The 17099-nt window shown below is 39.8% G+C and overlaps 1 protein-coding gene across 8 annotated transcripts in view; it reads right to left on the reverse strand.

The window, feature by feature from the left end:
• The window catches only part of LOC104593394 (putative cyclic nucleotide-gated ion channel 5), a 97881-nt gene that overhangs the window by 54769 nt on the left and 26013 nt on the right, over positions 1-17099 (reverse strand). For all 8 annotated transcript variants that reach the window (XM_088891998.1, XM_010253194.3, XM_088892000.1 and 5 more), the window contains 3 exons: positions 16015-16600; positions 14368-14571; positions 12692-13002 (listed from right to left, as the gene is read on the reverse strand). In XM_088891998.1, coding sequence (XP_088748124.1) covers positions 12692-13002; positions 14368-14571; positions 16015-16600 — 1101 coding nt within the window. The remainder of the gene's footprint in view (positions 1-12691; positions 13003-14367; positions 14572-16014; positions 16601-17099) is intronic.

A 17099-nucleotide genomic window follows, 5' to 3' on the forward strand; every position in this document is an offset into this window, starting at 1 on the left:
GGCGGGTCCAAGATACACTCATTACTGTTTTGATCTAGGTACAGTTTGCAATCTCACCCCACTTCCTCAACATGTCATCCACTGTGTAATCTGTGAATAGCGCTAGGGATTTCAGCCACTGTACAGCCCTTATATGGATTAGAGCACTCAGTTCTTCAGCACCTCTCTCTAATTCTGGGAAAATCCTGGAATTTTTTTCTTCCCATAATGACTAGCATATTGCAGCCCTCAGTCCTCTCCACATAGTCCTTCCCCTTTTCATACGCCACCTGAAAAAAGAAGGGGAGAATAGACTTTACAAGTTTGATGGAGGGTTCCAACTACACCCAAAGAGGGAGAAAGCCCACTCCCAAATTGACTTTGCAAATTGGCAAGACACCAGTAGGTGAAAACCGGTCTCCCCATCAGCTTTGCCAGTGAGGTGATAAACAAGTATTGAGTCTCTTCTTATGGAGCAGATCACTAGTGTTGAATCTTTCCAGATAGGCTTCCTAGCAAAAACTACCAACCCTAGGATGAATTGATCTGCACCAAACCTCATTAATAGGAAAAGGGAGGGCTACGGGACTGGTGGACTGGCTTAAAACTTTGAAGAAAGAAGCACAAGAGAATGAGCCAGTGGGGGTGGGGGTCCAGATTCTAGAGTCCACCTTAGTAAGGTCTAAGAAAATATTATCAAGAAGTTCAAGGAGACTCGAAATACTGTCGAGGTCTGAGTCCCCCACAGCCCTTCTTAAACCCAAGTTCCACCAAAACCCAGAACTGGAAGAGGAAGGGGTAATGAAAGAAGAATCTGGCTCATTTTTAAAATCAAATAGGGCATACAAAGAAGGAAATTGGTCCTTTAGGGGGGCATTCCCCACCCAAGTTTGTCCCCAAAATTTTATGGAGTTACCTAAATTCAAATCGTACCTAATAAGAGGGGAGAAGACTGGCAACAAATCATGAATGGCTTTCCAAGGTGAAGCGCTTGTAGTCCTGGCTCGGATTCCAACAACCCATCTATTTTGCTCCAACCCATGTATGCTTGCCACTATTCTAGCCCATAATTTCTCCTACTCCAAGGGGAACCTCCACAACCACTTCCCCAGAAGGGTCATATTCATTTTTCTAATGTTCCCAAGCCCCAAACCACCACAATTTTTACTCCTGGTCACCACCTCCCAGCTTACTCTATGATCCCTCTTCTCCTCTCCCAGCTCCCAAAGGAAATCTCTCATCATCTTCTCCAATCTACTAGAAACCTTTACTGGGATTTTGAACACTGACAAGAAATAAATGGGTAAGTTTTCTAGAGTGGCCTTAATCAATGTAGTCCTCCCACCAAGAGAAAGGTAATTCTTTTTCCAAGAGACAAGTCTCTTTTCAAATCTTTCCACCACCGGATTCCAGATGCTCTCTCTCATGGGGTTATCACCTAATGGCAACCCTAGATAATTCAATGGCCAGCCTGAGACTTCACACCCTAGCACTTATGCACTCTCCCTAATCTCTCCCTTCTCCAAATTCACACCCACTACACAACTTTTCCCAAAGTCCACCTTCAAGTTTGAAATTTGTTCAAAGTGTTGTATCACCAATTTCATGTTCCTGATGAACCTCACATTACCTCCTTCACAGAACAAAATCGTGTCATCAGCAAACTGTAAATGGGTAAGGGGGGTTTCCTCCCTTCCAATTCTCCAACCTCTAATGAGGCCCCTAGAGTCTGCTCTATGAATCAATTTCCCTAGAAAATCAGCAATTAGTGTGAACAAGAAGGGAGATAGGGGGTCTCCTTGTCTTATACCCCTAATGGCTAGAAAGAAATCTACCACTGTCCCATTCACTAGCACATAATAATGACAATCCCGAACACACACCACAATCCATTTGCACCATCTTGCCCCAAACCCAAATTTGCTCATAACTTTCCTCAAAAATTCCTAGTCCACCAAGTCATAAGCCTTTTCCAAATCCAACTTACAAACCACTTTCTTCCTTCTATCCTTCTTGAAATTCTCCACACTCTCATTAGCAATTAGATTTGATCAATAATCTGTCTTCCACTCACAAAAGCTCTTTGATTTGGTGCAATGATATCTGGTACTTCCTTCAATCTCAAAGACAATACCTTTGCAAAAATCTTGTACAAGCTATTTACCAAACTAATTGGCCTGAAATCCTTTGGATGGGATGCATCTTTCTTTTTTGGAAACAAAGCTAAAAAGGTGGAATTCACACCCGGGTTAACAACTCCTCAAACACCAACAGAAGGTCATCTTTCAAAATATCCCAATAGTCTTGATGAAAAGCCACTGTGAACCCATCCGGCCTTGGAGCTTTTGTTCTATCCATAGAAAACACAGCCTCCTTAATCTCTTCCAATCAAACCTTATTTCCATCCTTCTCCTGTTATCCACCCCTACATCTGGCCAATCCATTCCTTCTACCCACACCCTTACAGGCCTTCTTAGAATGGATTTAAAGTGTTCTACAAATGCCCCGGTTATCTCCTCTTGTTGTGTTAACTCAACTCCATCCACTTCCAATTTGGAAATAAAATTTCTCCTCCTTCCATTTGCCAAAGAATGAAAAAACTTGGTATTTCTATCTCCCTCTTGCAACCATTTACATCAAGATTTTTGCCTCCAGCTTATTTCCTCCTTATGTAGGCAATCCTCTAGTTGTCTTCTCAAACTTCTTCTTTGTTCCTTGTTTGCCTCTCCAAATTCTCCCCTTTCTTCTTTAGAGTCAAGGCTCTCAAGTTGGTCCATCAGAGCTCTCTTTCTTTCTTCTAACCTTCCAAACTCCAATTGATTCTAGTCCCTAATCTTTGCTTTCAAAAATTGTAGTTTCTTATGAAACCTAATCCCCTCCCATTCCACCATTGGATTACACTCATTCCACCACTCCCTTACTCTTTTGGTAAACCCAAGATGGAGCAACCACATATTTTCAAATCTAAGAGGGGCAGGTCCTCCACTCCTCTCCTCCTTGCATATCACTATGGGCCAATGATCAGAGGTCACTCTAGGAAGAGCTCTAGATGCTAAGTTCCCCCAATGTTCTTCCCAATCCAAAGAAAACAAAAACCTATCCAGCTTGAAGCAGATGGGAGTAAATTGGAGATTTGACCAGGTAAATGTCTTGTGGGCTAGAGGTATCTCTTTGAGTTCAAAGGCATCCACAAACCTGTTAAACTTCCTCATGCTAGTTGTCACCCTCTGATTAGTATTCTTGCTCTACTTCAGGTTCTCCCGATTTGCCCCTTCTTTTGCACCTTGCACATTTTGAAGTCTTGGGGATGGGTTATTCCCATTAATGTCTTCAGCCCTACTTGCTTCAAGAAGTCCAGGTCTTCTTCCATCACCTGTCTGATCTTTCCGATCGTCTGTTTCACACCTCCATTTTTCCTCTATGTCACCCTAAAATAGGATTGCAATGTTCAACATACCCATGTTGCCTGCACCGTAAGCCGTTCACACTTCCAATGCTGGTACCAAAATTGGAGCAATCATCTGATTCTTCATCATCTACACTACATTGCACACACCCTTCGTCCATCTCCTCCCTCTCTTCAACTCTCTCTCTTGCATACCTTGGGTTCAAATTCTTTGTGGTGCATCGCACTAAGCTAAACTTCTCAAAACTTCCACGGAGTATCCATTGTAGAAAGCCCTGTTTATCTTCTCTCTGCCGCTGCAACTTCCCCTTCACCAAACTCACTGATTTGGAAGATGATAGACCGAAGGTTCGATAAGCTGTCGTAGCTTGTTTCAAACTCTTGCCCCGACCCACATGAGCCTTTAAGTTATCACGTGGGTCACAAACTATATTGGGCTTAAAACATGGGTTGTCAACAGTTGAAGAGTGTTTCGGGCTCATGTCCCGACCCACACGAGTCTTTAAGTTATCGCGTGGGTCACAATCTATATTGAGCTTAAAAAGTGGGTTGTCAATAGCCAAAGTGTATTTCAGGCCCATGTCCCAACCCACGTAAGTCTTTAAGTTGTCACGTGGGTCATTAATTTGCACCCCAGTTTGGTAGCCGGCCCACCCAACCATTTAAGCGGCTCAGACCAGGTGTTTCTACTATTAAGTCCTTTTAACTTCCTCGCCACATCAGCAAAAGATAGATGGCCCGCCTTAACTATGGTTAATTCAAATAAATTTGAGTTAAGTACATTAGCAGGCATGTTTGTCGTTTGGTTTACCCCAGACAACTGATTAAATGCCAAATTAATTTCTCCCTGCAGTTCCTTTTCGCACCCCACTCTCTTCTCTCTACGTGTCCATCAGCCTACCACCTCACCCTCGTCTTCAACCTTGGGAAATATTCCCCACAAGGCCTGTTCAACTTCTAAAGCCACCCATATCTTATACCATACACCATCTGAGCAGATTTCAAAAGACCTAGGCAATCTCTCATGTTTGATTCCGACGACGTTAACCTCCACAGCACCTAGATGACTTCTATTCGTCTTCAATAGCACCCCTCCAAAACTCTGAACAATTTGTTCAAGAACAGGGTCCCGCCATAGGTTGAAGGGAAGGCCAATTAAGATTCAGCCGAGTGCATCCATCTTGAACTGCAACTTCATTATAGCTTGGGCTCCAGTTCTGGACCTGTATAAGGTCTCCCTCCACCACCATTGCTTTGAAACTTAACTCCTGATCGCCTACATCAAGAACAGCCTTAGTTTCTGTAAACGGGAATAGCACTGTTTCATTACCAATGCCTAACTCCCCTACAACTGCATTCAAAACTTCCTTCCAATCTTTAACTCCCTTATTGGCCATTAGTACCGTTATTTTTTTCCATTCATTTGTCCCTGCTCCTACCCATATTCTCTGATGAGTGGACGAACATGCAACCACCAAACCAGAAGGCCCGCAACCTTGCATCTTAACACTCCTAGTAGTCTCAGTCGTACCTCCCTCTTCCTAAGTCTTTCTGCCTAAATCCTTGAGCTTCATATCAGATGCCTGCATGTCCTCTATCTTCTTCCTAACCGAGGGAACAAGGAACGTTTGTAGCTGCTTCACAAAAGCCAACCACCCTCTATCTATTCCCTTCCGGCACACACCATTTGTTTTCCATTTCTTCCGAAAAACTCAGTCACAGTTATGAACCAACCTCTGTTGTTCTTTTTCAATTCTATTACAAAGGTCTTACCAAGAGCAAACAGAGTTTTTTCCAACCTTCCTCCTTACATGAGTTAATAGCTCCATCAACAAAACCTTTCACCCATACTATGACCTCCTTCGTTAGCAGTAATGCCGCCCTATTACTCTCTTTGACCTTCAAGAAACCCTTTCCTTCTTCAAACTTAAAACTCTTCATTTCAATTGATACCTCAGACCGCCATCTTCCAACAGCTATAAAGTCCTTCTCACCCATCTTCTTCTCCCCTCCTCTACTATGATGTTTAACCTCTTTGCCAGCCACCTTATCTCTTCCACAAAACAAATCACCAACTAAAGCTCATATATTGGAAGACACGTAACTATAACTTCTGATTGCTCCATAGAAAAACACTTTGCAATCTACATGTGATTAACATAATACTTAAATAGAAATGATTGAAATGCCCTTCCTTAGCCGACTCTAACACTCCCCCTCAAGCTGGAGAATATATATCATATAGTCCCAGCTTGTTACATATATAGCTCACTCTTCCCGAACACAACCCTTTTGTGAACAGCTCTTCCCACTGATCACCTATTCTCACATGCTCTATACTTATGACACCATTAAGGACTTTTTCCCTTACAAATGGCAATCTACCTCTATGTGCTTAGTTCTCTCATGAAAAACTGGATTAGATGAGATGTGAATTGCAGTTTGGTTGTCACAGTATAGTTTCATGGGTTTGCTTATTGAAAACCCGATTTCCTACAAAAGATTTTTCAACCACACTAGTTCACATGTAGTGTGTGCCATGGCTCTGTATTTTGCTTCTGCACTACTCCTTGCTACAAACAGCCTGCTTCTTGCTCTTCCATGTCACTAGAATTCCTCCAAGAAAGATGCAATAACCTATAGTGGATCTCCTATCTGATACTAAGCCTGCTCAATCTGCATCTGTATAACCAATTATTTCAAGACCACCTCCTGGCTTGTACAGTAACCCACGACCTGGAGCCCCCTTCAAATACCACACAATTCTAAGAACTGTGTTCCAGTGAGGAACTCGAGGGCTTTGCATAAATTCGCTTACCACACTGACAACAAATGAGATATCAGGTCTAGTAATAACGGCAATTCAATTTTCCCACTAGCCTTATATACCTTCCGGGATCATCAAATAATTCACCTATATCACTACCCAACTTCACATTCGGTTCCATGGGAGTTTCAGCTGGTTTAGCACCTAATAGTCTTGTTTCTTCCAATAGGTCAAGAACTTATTTCCTCTGATATAGGTTTATGCCTTGCTTCAATCTAGCAACTTCAATACCCAAGAAATACTTCAACTTCCCAAGATCTTTTGTCTGAAAGTGATCTTGTAAAAAGACCTTCAGTCTATCAATCCCAAGTTTATCACTGCTAGTAATGACTATGTCGCCTACATAAACTACTAGCAAGACCTTCCCGGCTTCAAAATCATAGCTAAATACTGAGTGGTCAACTTGACATTGTCCCATTCCGAACTCTTTCACTACTTCATTAAATTTGCCAAACCAAGCATGAGGAGACTGTTTGAGCCCATAGATTGCCTTCTTGAGCTTACACACCTTACCATCCTCCCCCTGAGCAACAAACCCTGGTGGTTCCTCCATGTATACTTCGTCTAGAAGATCACCATGAAGGAAGGCATTTTTAATATCGAGCTAAAACAGAGGCCAATCATTCATGACTGCTAAGGAAATCAACACTTGTACTGAGCCAATCTTAGCAACAGGGGAAAAGGTTTCCACAATCTACACCATATAGTTGAGAATACACTTTGGCAACTAAACGGGCCTTTAGTCATTCCACTCTCCCATTTGGTAGATATTTAATAGTATACACCCATTTACAACCAACAACATGCTTACCTGGGGGAAGATTGAAGTTCTCACATATGATTGTGATTAAGGGCAAAGATTTCCTCTTCCATAGCTTTACGCCACCCTGGCAAGGTAAGAGTCTCCTGGACATCCTTAGGAGTAGGTACAGAGGATAACAAAGAAACAAACTGGCAATGGGAAGCAGAAAGGTGATAGACAAAAACATAATTGGATATGGAGTGTAAGTGCAACTACGTTTACCTTTCTGCAATGCAATAGGAAGGTCAAGGTCAGAAGGCATCTCGGGTGTGGAAGAAACTGGATCTATAGACAGAGTAGAAGCGGGAGGAGGTGCTGGTCTCTGTTGGTGAGTATAAACTGGACGGATTAGTGGCCTTTCAACAAGTTCTAGCATTGGGAAAGGTGGAGACTCAATCACAACGGGAACAATAGGAATGGGATTATCAACTGGAAGAGGATGAGGAACATCTTTGGGAGAAGGAGAAATATCAGGACCTGAGAAATACGGCACAGACACAAAGAAAGTGACATCGGGATAGACAAATGATTTCCAAGTAATGGGATTGTAGCATTTATAACCTTTCTAAGTCCTAGAATAGCCAATCCAACTTGTCTAGACCAGGACCAAGATTCTGAACAAAGCAGACACACCCAAAGATCTTGGGAGTCAAGGGATATGGAGACAAAGTGGGAAACAAGATAGAGAACGGAGAACGACCATCAAGAATAAACAAGGGCATGCGATTAATGAGAAAACAAGCAATAAGCACTACATCACTCCAAAAACGTTTGGGAACATTCATATGATGAAGAAGAGACCGAGTTGTTTCAAGTAGATGTCAGTTCTTCCTCTCAGCCACCCCATTTTGTTGAGGAGTATTTGCACAGGATGTCTGATGAATAATGCTATGTTGTTCCAAATGCTGTTGAAAGGAAGTAAGAAAATACTCTTTGCCATTGTCTGAATGGAGAATTTTAATGGAAACACCAAATTGTGTACGTACTTCAACATGAAACTTTTGGAAAATGGAAAATAATTCGCTTCTTTCATTAAATAAATCCATGTCATTCTTGAACAGTCATCAACAAAAATAACAAAATACATGTAACCATTATAAGACTCAATTCTAATTGGACCCCAAATATCTGAATGAACCAAAGCAAAAGGACTCAACATACGACTATCAACTCTAGGACTGAGGGAAACCTAGTGAGGTTTCCCATACTGACACAACTTACACTACAAAGAAGACAAACAACTCGATGACGGAACAAGTAGCTTGAGAGCTTTAAGAGATGGATGGTCGAGTCTACAATGCCACTAGAGAGGAGTCAAAGAAGTTTGAAGTGCAACTGTAGAACCACCACCATCAAGGTAATACAATCCACCAGCTTCATGCCCTCCACCAATCTTCCTCCCTGTCTTGAGATCCTGAAAAATACAGGAAGGGTAAAACGTGAGGGAACAATTGAGGGGTTTGGTTAGTTTACTAACAGACATAAGATTAAAAGGAAACTTGGGTACATATAAAACAGAAGACAAAGAAAGAGATGCAATGTGAAGTAGAACCAATGGCTAGAGTAACATTATGTGATGTAGAGGTTAGAGAGAGAGGAAAACACACCTGGAGTCCCGGTCATGTGATCAAAGGCTCCAGAGTCAATTATCCAAGGGGAAGGTTTTGATGCCAGGCAAGCCATACCTGAATAAGCAAAGGTGGTAGTATTCTAATGTGAAGTAGCCTAAACGAATCTCTCATACTCATCTCTTGGGATACTCACCATCTCCTTCCTAGAAGTAGTTGTTATTGTAGAAGGTGTTGGATAAACTAACTTATTATCACTGACTTCATTACCACCAACAGTTGCATGATTAGCCCATGTGAAGGATGGTCCATGCAGATCATAACAGAAATTAACTATATTTACCATCTCTTCCACCACAATGTGTACATTCCCTAGTAGTATTTCCTCTTCCTCTGCCACGGCCTCCCCCTGAATCACGACCTCCACCATTGCTACGACCAAACATAGGGTTACCACAGCCCCCCCTAACTATACGACCACCTCCACTGTTCCCATAAGTTCCACCTCGAGTTCCAACAAGTGTTTATCTGTCAGGAGGTATGGTACTCTCTATGGAACCAAGAGAGATCCTACGGAGACGGGCAGATCCACCTAATATCTGTGCTCTAACAAGTTCATACTCTGATTTCAGCCCCACTAAGAATCGGGTAACATCAAGTTGTTCCCTTTGTTATTGCTGAATTTTGACATCCGGAGTTAAGGGATGACAAACATTAAGTTCATTCCGGAGATTTCTCATACTGGCACTTCAAGGGTTTGATTTCCCTGCTGCAAATTGAAGTACTCCTAATAAAGCTGATAAACTCATGTAGTGGTCTTGTCCATAATAGAGTTTCTTGGCGTGCTCCCAGATATCCTTTGTTGTGTCCAAGAACATTAAGTTAACGCTGATTTTAGGCTCCATATTGTTCCACAACCATGTCATGATTTCAGCATCCTCCTGCTCCCAATCACTAGAACCGGAGATTCAGCAGTAGGTTTCTCCTCCCATACATGTTTTACTTTCTTCTTAGCCTTAAGAAACACTTCCACCGACTCAGCTCATGGCACATAGTTTCCACCATTGAGTTTGATGGATGTCACCTGCACACTTAAAAAATCAGAGGAAATCATCACACTTGATTTCTGGTCACCACTGACATCTCCCATTGACGCCATTTCAATCTACGAAACAGGTTCTGCCCGTCCTAAAAAAACAGTCCCAAACACTTCGACTATTGTTCTTTGAGTACTACAACACACTCATTACCGTACAGTGTCTTCTCACTCAATCACCACGATTCTGCCTGAGCATACATTCGGCCACTTCTGTTAACATACGATTTCATAACCACCATAAAAAATACCCCTCTTGAAACTGCTCAATAGAGGGTTCAGACCACCACAACTACAACCACACGAACACCAAGGCAGTCACACATGGTGACAGCAGTCCAGAAATTCTCCACTAGGGCCGCCGTACTCCCCCTTCACCTGTAACTAGGCCACCGTAACCCTAGGAACGCCTGAATAGGTTGCCGCAGACGTCTGAGGAGTGAGGATTACCGCAGCCTTTTCCACCACTTACTCCAGATTGCGCAGATCAGAAAAAAAAAATAGAACAAAAATAAAAAAAAAAAAAGGAAAGAAAGAAAGAGGAAAGAAGATCTGATCGAATGAAGTTGTGCCCTCTCTCTTTTCTCCTTTTAGCAGCGCTCTGATACCATGTAAGAATAGTTCAGTTGAACTAGGTTCAGAGATAGGAAGGAGAGAAAGAGAGAAGAAGAAGAAGAAGAAGAAGAAGAGAGAAGAAAGAAGTGTCGAACTGAGAAGTCAAAAAGACTCTCCCAGCCGACCATATATTTATATCAAAACAGTGTACAGAGTCAAATATGCCCCTACTAAAGTATGGGACATGTAATTAACATAATACTTAAACAGAAATGACTAAAATGCCCTTCCTTAGCCGACTCTAACAAGTTCATACAAATTCTGTGTGCAAGAACAGAAGAACATAGAGCTTTTTCACCTTCTAGTAGGTCTCCTGGAGTAGAACATCACTGTCCAGCATCTGCCAATGCATCTCCTTCTACTATACACAGTGTTTTAAAAGCACTAGGCGCAAAAAAAAAAGTGCAAGGGGCAATTTGCACCCGAGGCGCAAGGTGCAAGGCAAAAAAAATGCTAAAAATAAAAATGTTAGAAAACTCAAAAAATGCAAAAAAAATAAAAAAAAAATAAGCATAATATTAACAAAAATATAAACTTAAATAGGGGGTCTTGTTTGGGCTTTGCTTCAAGGGGCATGGCCGCGGTCCAAGAGCGGAGCCCCTAGCCCATCCACTAGGTTCAAAAAAAGCAAAAAAGCGTAAAATTTTCAAAAGGCACACGCCTGGGCTAAGGTGCACCAGGCATGTGCCTTTTGAAAGGGTTGTGCCTAGGACCTAGGTGAGGCACATACCCTATAATGCGGCTCATCTGTGTGCCTAGGTGCACCTCCTAAATCACTGACTGAACAGTAAGTAGACCTGGAACTAAGATCTCTCTAGCAATCCACAAACTGCTCTCCTTCTTACCCTAATAGGGAATAACCAACGCTGCTTAGGTTCCCTTGGTCTCTTCTCCAAGGAAGAAACCCTAAGAACAAGATGTGGGCTCCTTAGTGACTAACTAACAAGTTAAGATTTTCAGTAGCAATGCTTTGAAAATTGTTATTGTATGGTAAATTGTAGAAAATTGAATCAAATTGAATTGTAAACCATATTGTAAATCGTAAAATTATTTCTATTTAAACAAACTTGTCAAAAAATAAATATAGATATATTAAAATACTAAATATATATAGGAAAGTGATTTTACCCTATTTTCAATCCATGACTACCACATATATACCTAAAACAGTAGAACTTACCACTTGTATAATAGAAGCCCAAGATGATAAAATCAAGTTTGACTTGAAAGTCAAATAAATTCACATACAATGGCTCTTTAACCTATATATGATGCAAAATAAATTCAGCAAAGATCTGATCTTAAATAACATACATAAATCATTTTCTAAAACAACAGAATTTGCCATTTATATAATAGAAGCCCAAGATGAAATAATCAAGCTTAACTTGAGAGTCAAATAAATTCACATGCAATGGCTCTTTAACCAATATACCATGCAAAATAAATTCAACAATGGTCTTAAATAACGTAAATAAATCATTTTCTAGTAAAGGCTTTAAAACAAGTCTCCCTTGACAAAACTAGATATAAGAAAAAGACAAAGTAGAATACTAATTATTAATTGAATTTATTGGAATCACAATGAATCATAGAAATCGTATAAATCATAAGAATTATGAATCAAAAAGTAGGATTCAAACAAAAATCGTAAAATTTTTGCAGAAAATGAATCAGACATAAGATTTGAATCGAAATCCTTGGAATTCATGATTCAAATCATGAATCATATTGTAAGTCATAAGATTTTGACAACATTATTCAGTAGAACAAAGTTCCAGAGAGAGAAGAAGAGAAAAGAAGGAAAAAACATGTTTTCATCATAAGAAAGCTCCTATTGCTCTGATACCATGAAGTATTTTGAGCAAGAGTAGACAAGAAATGAGAAATGACAGGAAGAGAAGAGAATGAGACAATGGGGCAGCAATTCTCTCTTTGTCCAGCCCAAGATAGAATTTAAATGAAACTTAAAGCATGAGAAAATACAAAATTGCCCTTGATTAGGCGAGCTGTACATAAACAGTCTTTAAGGGAAGAATAACTTATGCCCAGTAGGCCCGATAGTAAACTAAAATATGAAACAGCCCAGCCCATACAACATTAAGACTTACAACAATGCCCATATAATTTTCCCCTAAAAGAACTTGACCTTGAGTTTGAACATCCCTTTTCTGATAGAAAACGCTAGAGAAGTTTCTGAGCAATTATTATGCTTTAGAGTACTCTTTTAACATACCAAAAAATGCTTTTATACCAATATAAACCAATAGAATACAAGCAATTTACCAATTAAAAGAGAAAATAGGGAGATAGACAAACAGACAGGCAGACAGACAGAAACTGAACTACCAATGCTGTTAACCTACATTACAAGCAAAGAACACAAGGGGTGATTTACCTCAAGTTTTGTAGCCCCCACCACAAACAGTAACAGTATTTAGACAGGAATTTCTTGGATTTAACAATTCCAGAGGACAAAGCCTGTTGGTAGATTCCAAAATCAAAAGGTGGATTATCACCCTCTGCAGGGCATTTATTGCTAAGAACAGCCTTACTGACGGTAAGCCAGTTACTGTAACTTGGCCCATTCCAATTACCACAATACAAGTAATTTGTATCACATTTTATGGCATTTGATTCAGTACAAGCTTCCTGCCAGCAAGCATCATTGCGCTCAACAGCTAACAAGTACCAGAAAGCTCCAACTATCTGCAGATATTCCATCTATAGAGGTTAGATGTGTTTCATAAACTCTTAAGAGCATGTATGTTGCAGTTTAGCATACAAGACCAAAAGCAGAAAGGGTCCATCAGAACATACAATAAAATCTCAGGCTGTCAAGCATAAATAATGCAGGTTCAAGTCTCTGAGTGGCCACTTTGTGCAAAAAAAATTCCAAATGTTAGGACCGTATCCAGTCCACCCCTCCCAAGCCCCAGATAGCCAGGACCAACATTCGGTAATGGCCTTTTTTTACATGTTACAAGCATGCAGAAGTGTGATAACTAGTGGAAATCTGTGCAAGAAAAAAATTAAGAGAAATAAAAAATATAGAGAAAGAGATAGTTGAGTGGGGAATAATTGTGTTAGTTAATCATACCCAACACTGCTTTTTTTTTGTACAAAAGGGGTCTATCATACCCAACACTCCTATATTATATATGAGTTACAAGTGATATGAGAAAAGGATGATTACACCTTTATCATCCCCCTCAAGTATAGAATAGTTATCCAACATACTCAACTTGCCAAGATTGACAACTAGTTTTGACTTTAGAATGCCTTTGGTAAGGAAATCAGCCAATTGATTCTTTATCTTCAAAAAGGGTCGACAAACTTGTTAGGCATTCTCTAAAGAAATGCCGGTCCTCTTCAACATATTTGGCACAATCATATTGAACTGGGTGTGTGCAATGTTGATTACTACCTTATTATCAAAATACAATCTCAAGGGTTGTTCAGCATTTATTCCCAAATAAACTAGAACATGCTTCACCAATAACCAACAATAACTCTGAAATAAAAACTTGCTCTATATTCAGCCTTGACACAGGACCTGGGCACTATAGACTTTTATATTTTACAAGCAACTAGCCAACAAGAGTACAGTACCCTAAACTTGACAATTTATCACGCACAGAACCTGTCCACTCAATATCAAATAAACTTCTACCCAGAAATGACCATGATTAGCAATTAACAGATCTTCTCTGATTAATTTCAAACATGGAAGCCAAAAGCTGCTTGAATGCCTAGACTTCATCTAAAAAGTTGCTTGTCAAGACAATCCAGGTTCAAATGGAATTGTGAAAACCCAACAGTTGGCCCATCATCAGAAACGCATGTATGTGCATATAAACTCAGAGATACGCACAGATTTGGCTTTCCATTTTTTTTGAATTGGTATGCAATAAGAAATATTTTCAAATAACTCAATATGACAACATTTAACTGATATCATGCCAAGTTAATACACATTAACAAAAGAAGATAATCCAAACAATGAAATACTGAACAGGAAGGAAAAAGAAGCTAACCAACATAAAATATCCACCAAATTACATTAAGACTTACATGACTAGCAAGCATATACCACAGCAAATAGTATGCAGCACCAGCAAAAGCAGATTCAGCAAATACACCAGCAGTCCTTTTCAATTCTGAAGTCAAGGGTAGGATTCGGTAAAACCTAGGTATGTATTGAAGCATCACGATAAAAAGCAGTGCCTGTTTTGTAGCCAGAACATCTGATTTTTGAAGAAACTTCCAAACTACAATCTGCACACACCAAATAGTAATCAACCAATTCAACCAGCTGCTCCTTAAAACACAAGAAACAGAAAATGCCAAAATACAGTAAGAAAAAAAAATGATATCTACTCGACAATTTAAATAGAAAAATGACCCTGCACATAGTTTGTTCCTTCCAAAGAACTTTCGCTTAAAAGTGCATGTAAGATATATTAAAAAAAGCACCTATATGACAAACAACACTAATAATATAAACTTTTTTCCATTCAAAACTAAAAAATAATAGAAAGCCAGTTCACTAGTTGTCACTTTACTATTATGAAAATGTTCAGTTACACCATTTTTATTAGTAATAACAAGACAAAAAATATATTTAACAATAAAAACTATGTTGAATGGTAAAACAGGAAAGGAAGAACTTGAACAAAATGGAGCAAAGCTCAAAATATAACATATACAAAGCTTCACTATCAATAATATTATCCCCATTCCTGCTTCCATCCCATTGAGACCCTTCTTTTAGAACTAGGTTCAAGTAAGCACTCTTTCCACCATTTGAGGCTTTGAGCATTCCTTCCACCATAGTTCATCCCTTGAATGAGCTGAAACTTTCACCCCTTCCAACTTCTCCAAAAGTACAATACAGTCCCCAATTTCCCTGTCCAGTAAAGGCCTTCTGAACCTTGGATACCAAACCAATTGCTCCCCTCTCCTCTCAAAAGTCAAAACAGTGTAGAATGGTCCACTCAGCCTCAGTCAGCCTGTATAACCTTGGACAAAAATCACTCAGCTTTCCTACCCCACACCACTCAACTTCTAAAAACCTGATCCTTGCTCTACCCTCTACTAAGAAGCTGATTAGACTTCTGAACTCCTGATTAAAATTCATTATCCCTTTCCAAACACTTACTCCACAAGAAGAATTCACCTCCCTTGACTCCCACCCAAACCTCACCACCCCATATTTCCCCACCACCACTCTCCTTCATGGTGAGTTTCTCTCTCCACAACCATTTTGCAGTCAACGCCTTATTGAAAACCCTCACCTTCTAAACCCCAAACCACCCATTTCCGTTGGTCTACAGGCATCTTCACATTTGACCAACATCCAGAGTGTTCCCCACATCACAGGAAGAGATATTCAGACCCATGTTGGTTTTATCCCCATCTTCTTTACATGTCTATGAGTGTAACCTTACAGTTTCCATGCAATAGATGTTAGTGATAAAAGTATATGTACAAGTCATTTTAATGGCTTTAACAACTACAAAATAGACAAATTGTTCTGGCAAGGATAAGCATATTCCACTTTTCAAGTACTTCCAGATAGCAGATGCATAACATAAATTGGAAAAAAAGAAATCATGGAACATGAATTTCAAAAATTCAAACTAAAAAACACAACCTCGGAAGCTGAATAAAATTGCAGACTTGGAAAGAAAAGGAGAAACTTAAAAAGTTGCACTGGACCTGTGGTATTGGTAGCACAGCAAGAAAATCAACAATAAAATACCATCGCAAATATCGCTTAGCTATTTGTGCAGGATCTATCACAAGTTCACCTCGACCAAAAACCCGAGATGATGGTGCAATGTAAGCTGTGCGGAATTGGAGAGCCATGTGAATAACATAGAAGGCATCAATAATTGTCCGCAGTGTTGTCACTGTAATTGCTAACTTTCGATCTATACTCAAACAGGTTGAATCACTATTGATAACTGGGAGATAAAAAAATAAAGGATCCACTGATACTGCAAGAATACATGATATGACAAAGAGCCTATTCCATATCTGGAGGAATTTATCTTGAGGGTCAAATATCTTCTTCTCTGACACTTTAAGATCTTCTGGAAATACTGCACGAGAAACCCCAAACCGAAGTGATCGACCAAGTGATTTAAGTCCTTCAGACCCCTTTCTCATTCCCATCTTGAAGGATTTTGATGGAGTATCAGTTGCACGACCAGCACAACCCAACCCCTCAATGTTAAACCCACATCTGTTCAATCCTCCCGCATCAGATGATGACGATAACCTAGAATCCAGATCATCCAGCCTGAGAAAAGCACAAATACCAAAATTAGCTGAATATTTCACAATATTACCAAGTATAACATGTAACAATTTATAACCACTCAGCCTATTGTTCTCATCAATCAGAAAGAAAGCAAAATATCGCATCCATTTATTGATATACATATCCAATTAAAAAAATAGCTGATTCAGTGGTAAGAATCTTTTTTTTTCTTTCTTGCATCCATAGAATTAAAGTGGTATTTTCTTTACTTAATAATTTATTAGGAAAAGACAAGAACAAAAGGCTGGTAAAAATAAAAGCATATACCAAGCCAGGCTTGAGAGAAACCCAACAAAGCCATCAAAGAAATCCCAGCAAAGGGGCAAAAGCACAAATCAATCAGAAAAGGAGGACAAACAGTTAAGTCCAACAGAACCAATGGAATATTTTCCTTGTGCCCAAACTTGTCAGGTGAAAAAAAAGCAAAGATAATGTGAAGCGCCATCTGTTCACAATGAATCAGGGTGTTTAGACTTTG

This window comes from Nelumbo nucifera, chromosome 7, assembly GCF_055504915.1.
Source record: "Nelumbo nucifera cultivar China Antique chromosome 7, China Antique-T2T, whole genome shotgun sequence".
Lineage (NCBI taxonomy): Eukaryota > Viridiplantae > Streptophyta > Magnoliopsida > Proteales > Nelumbonaceae > Nelumbo > Nelumbo nucifera.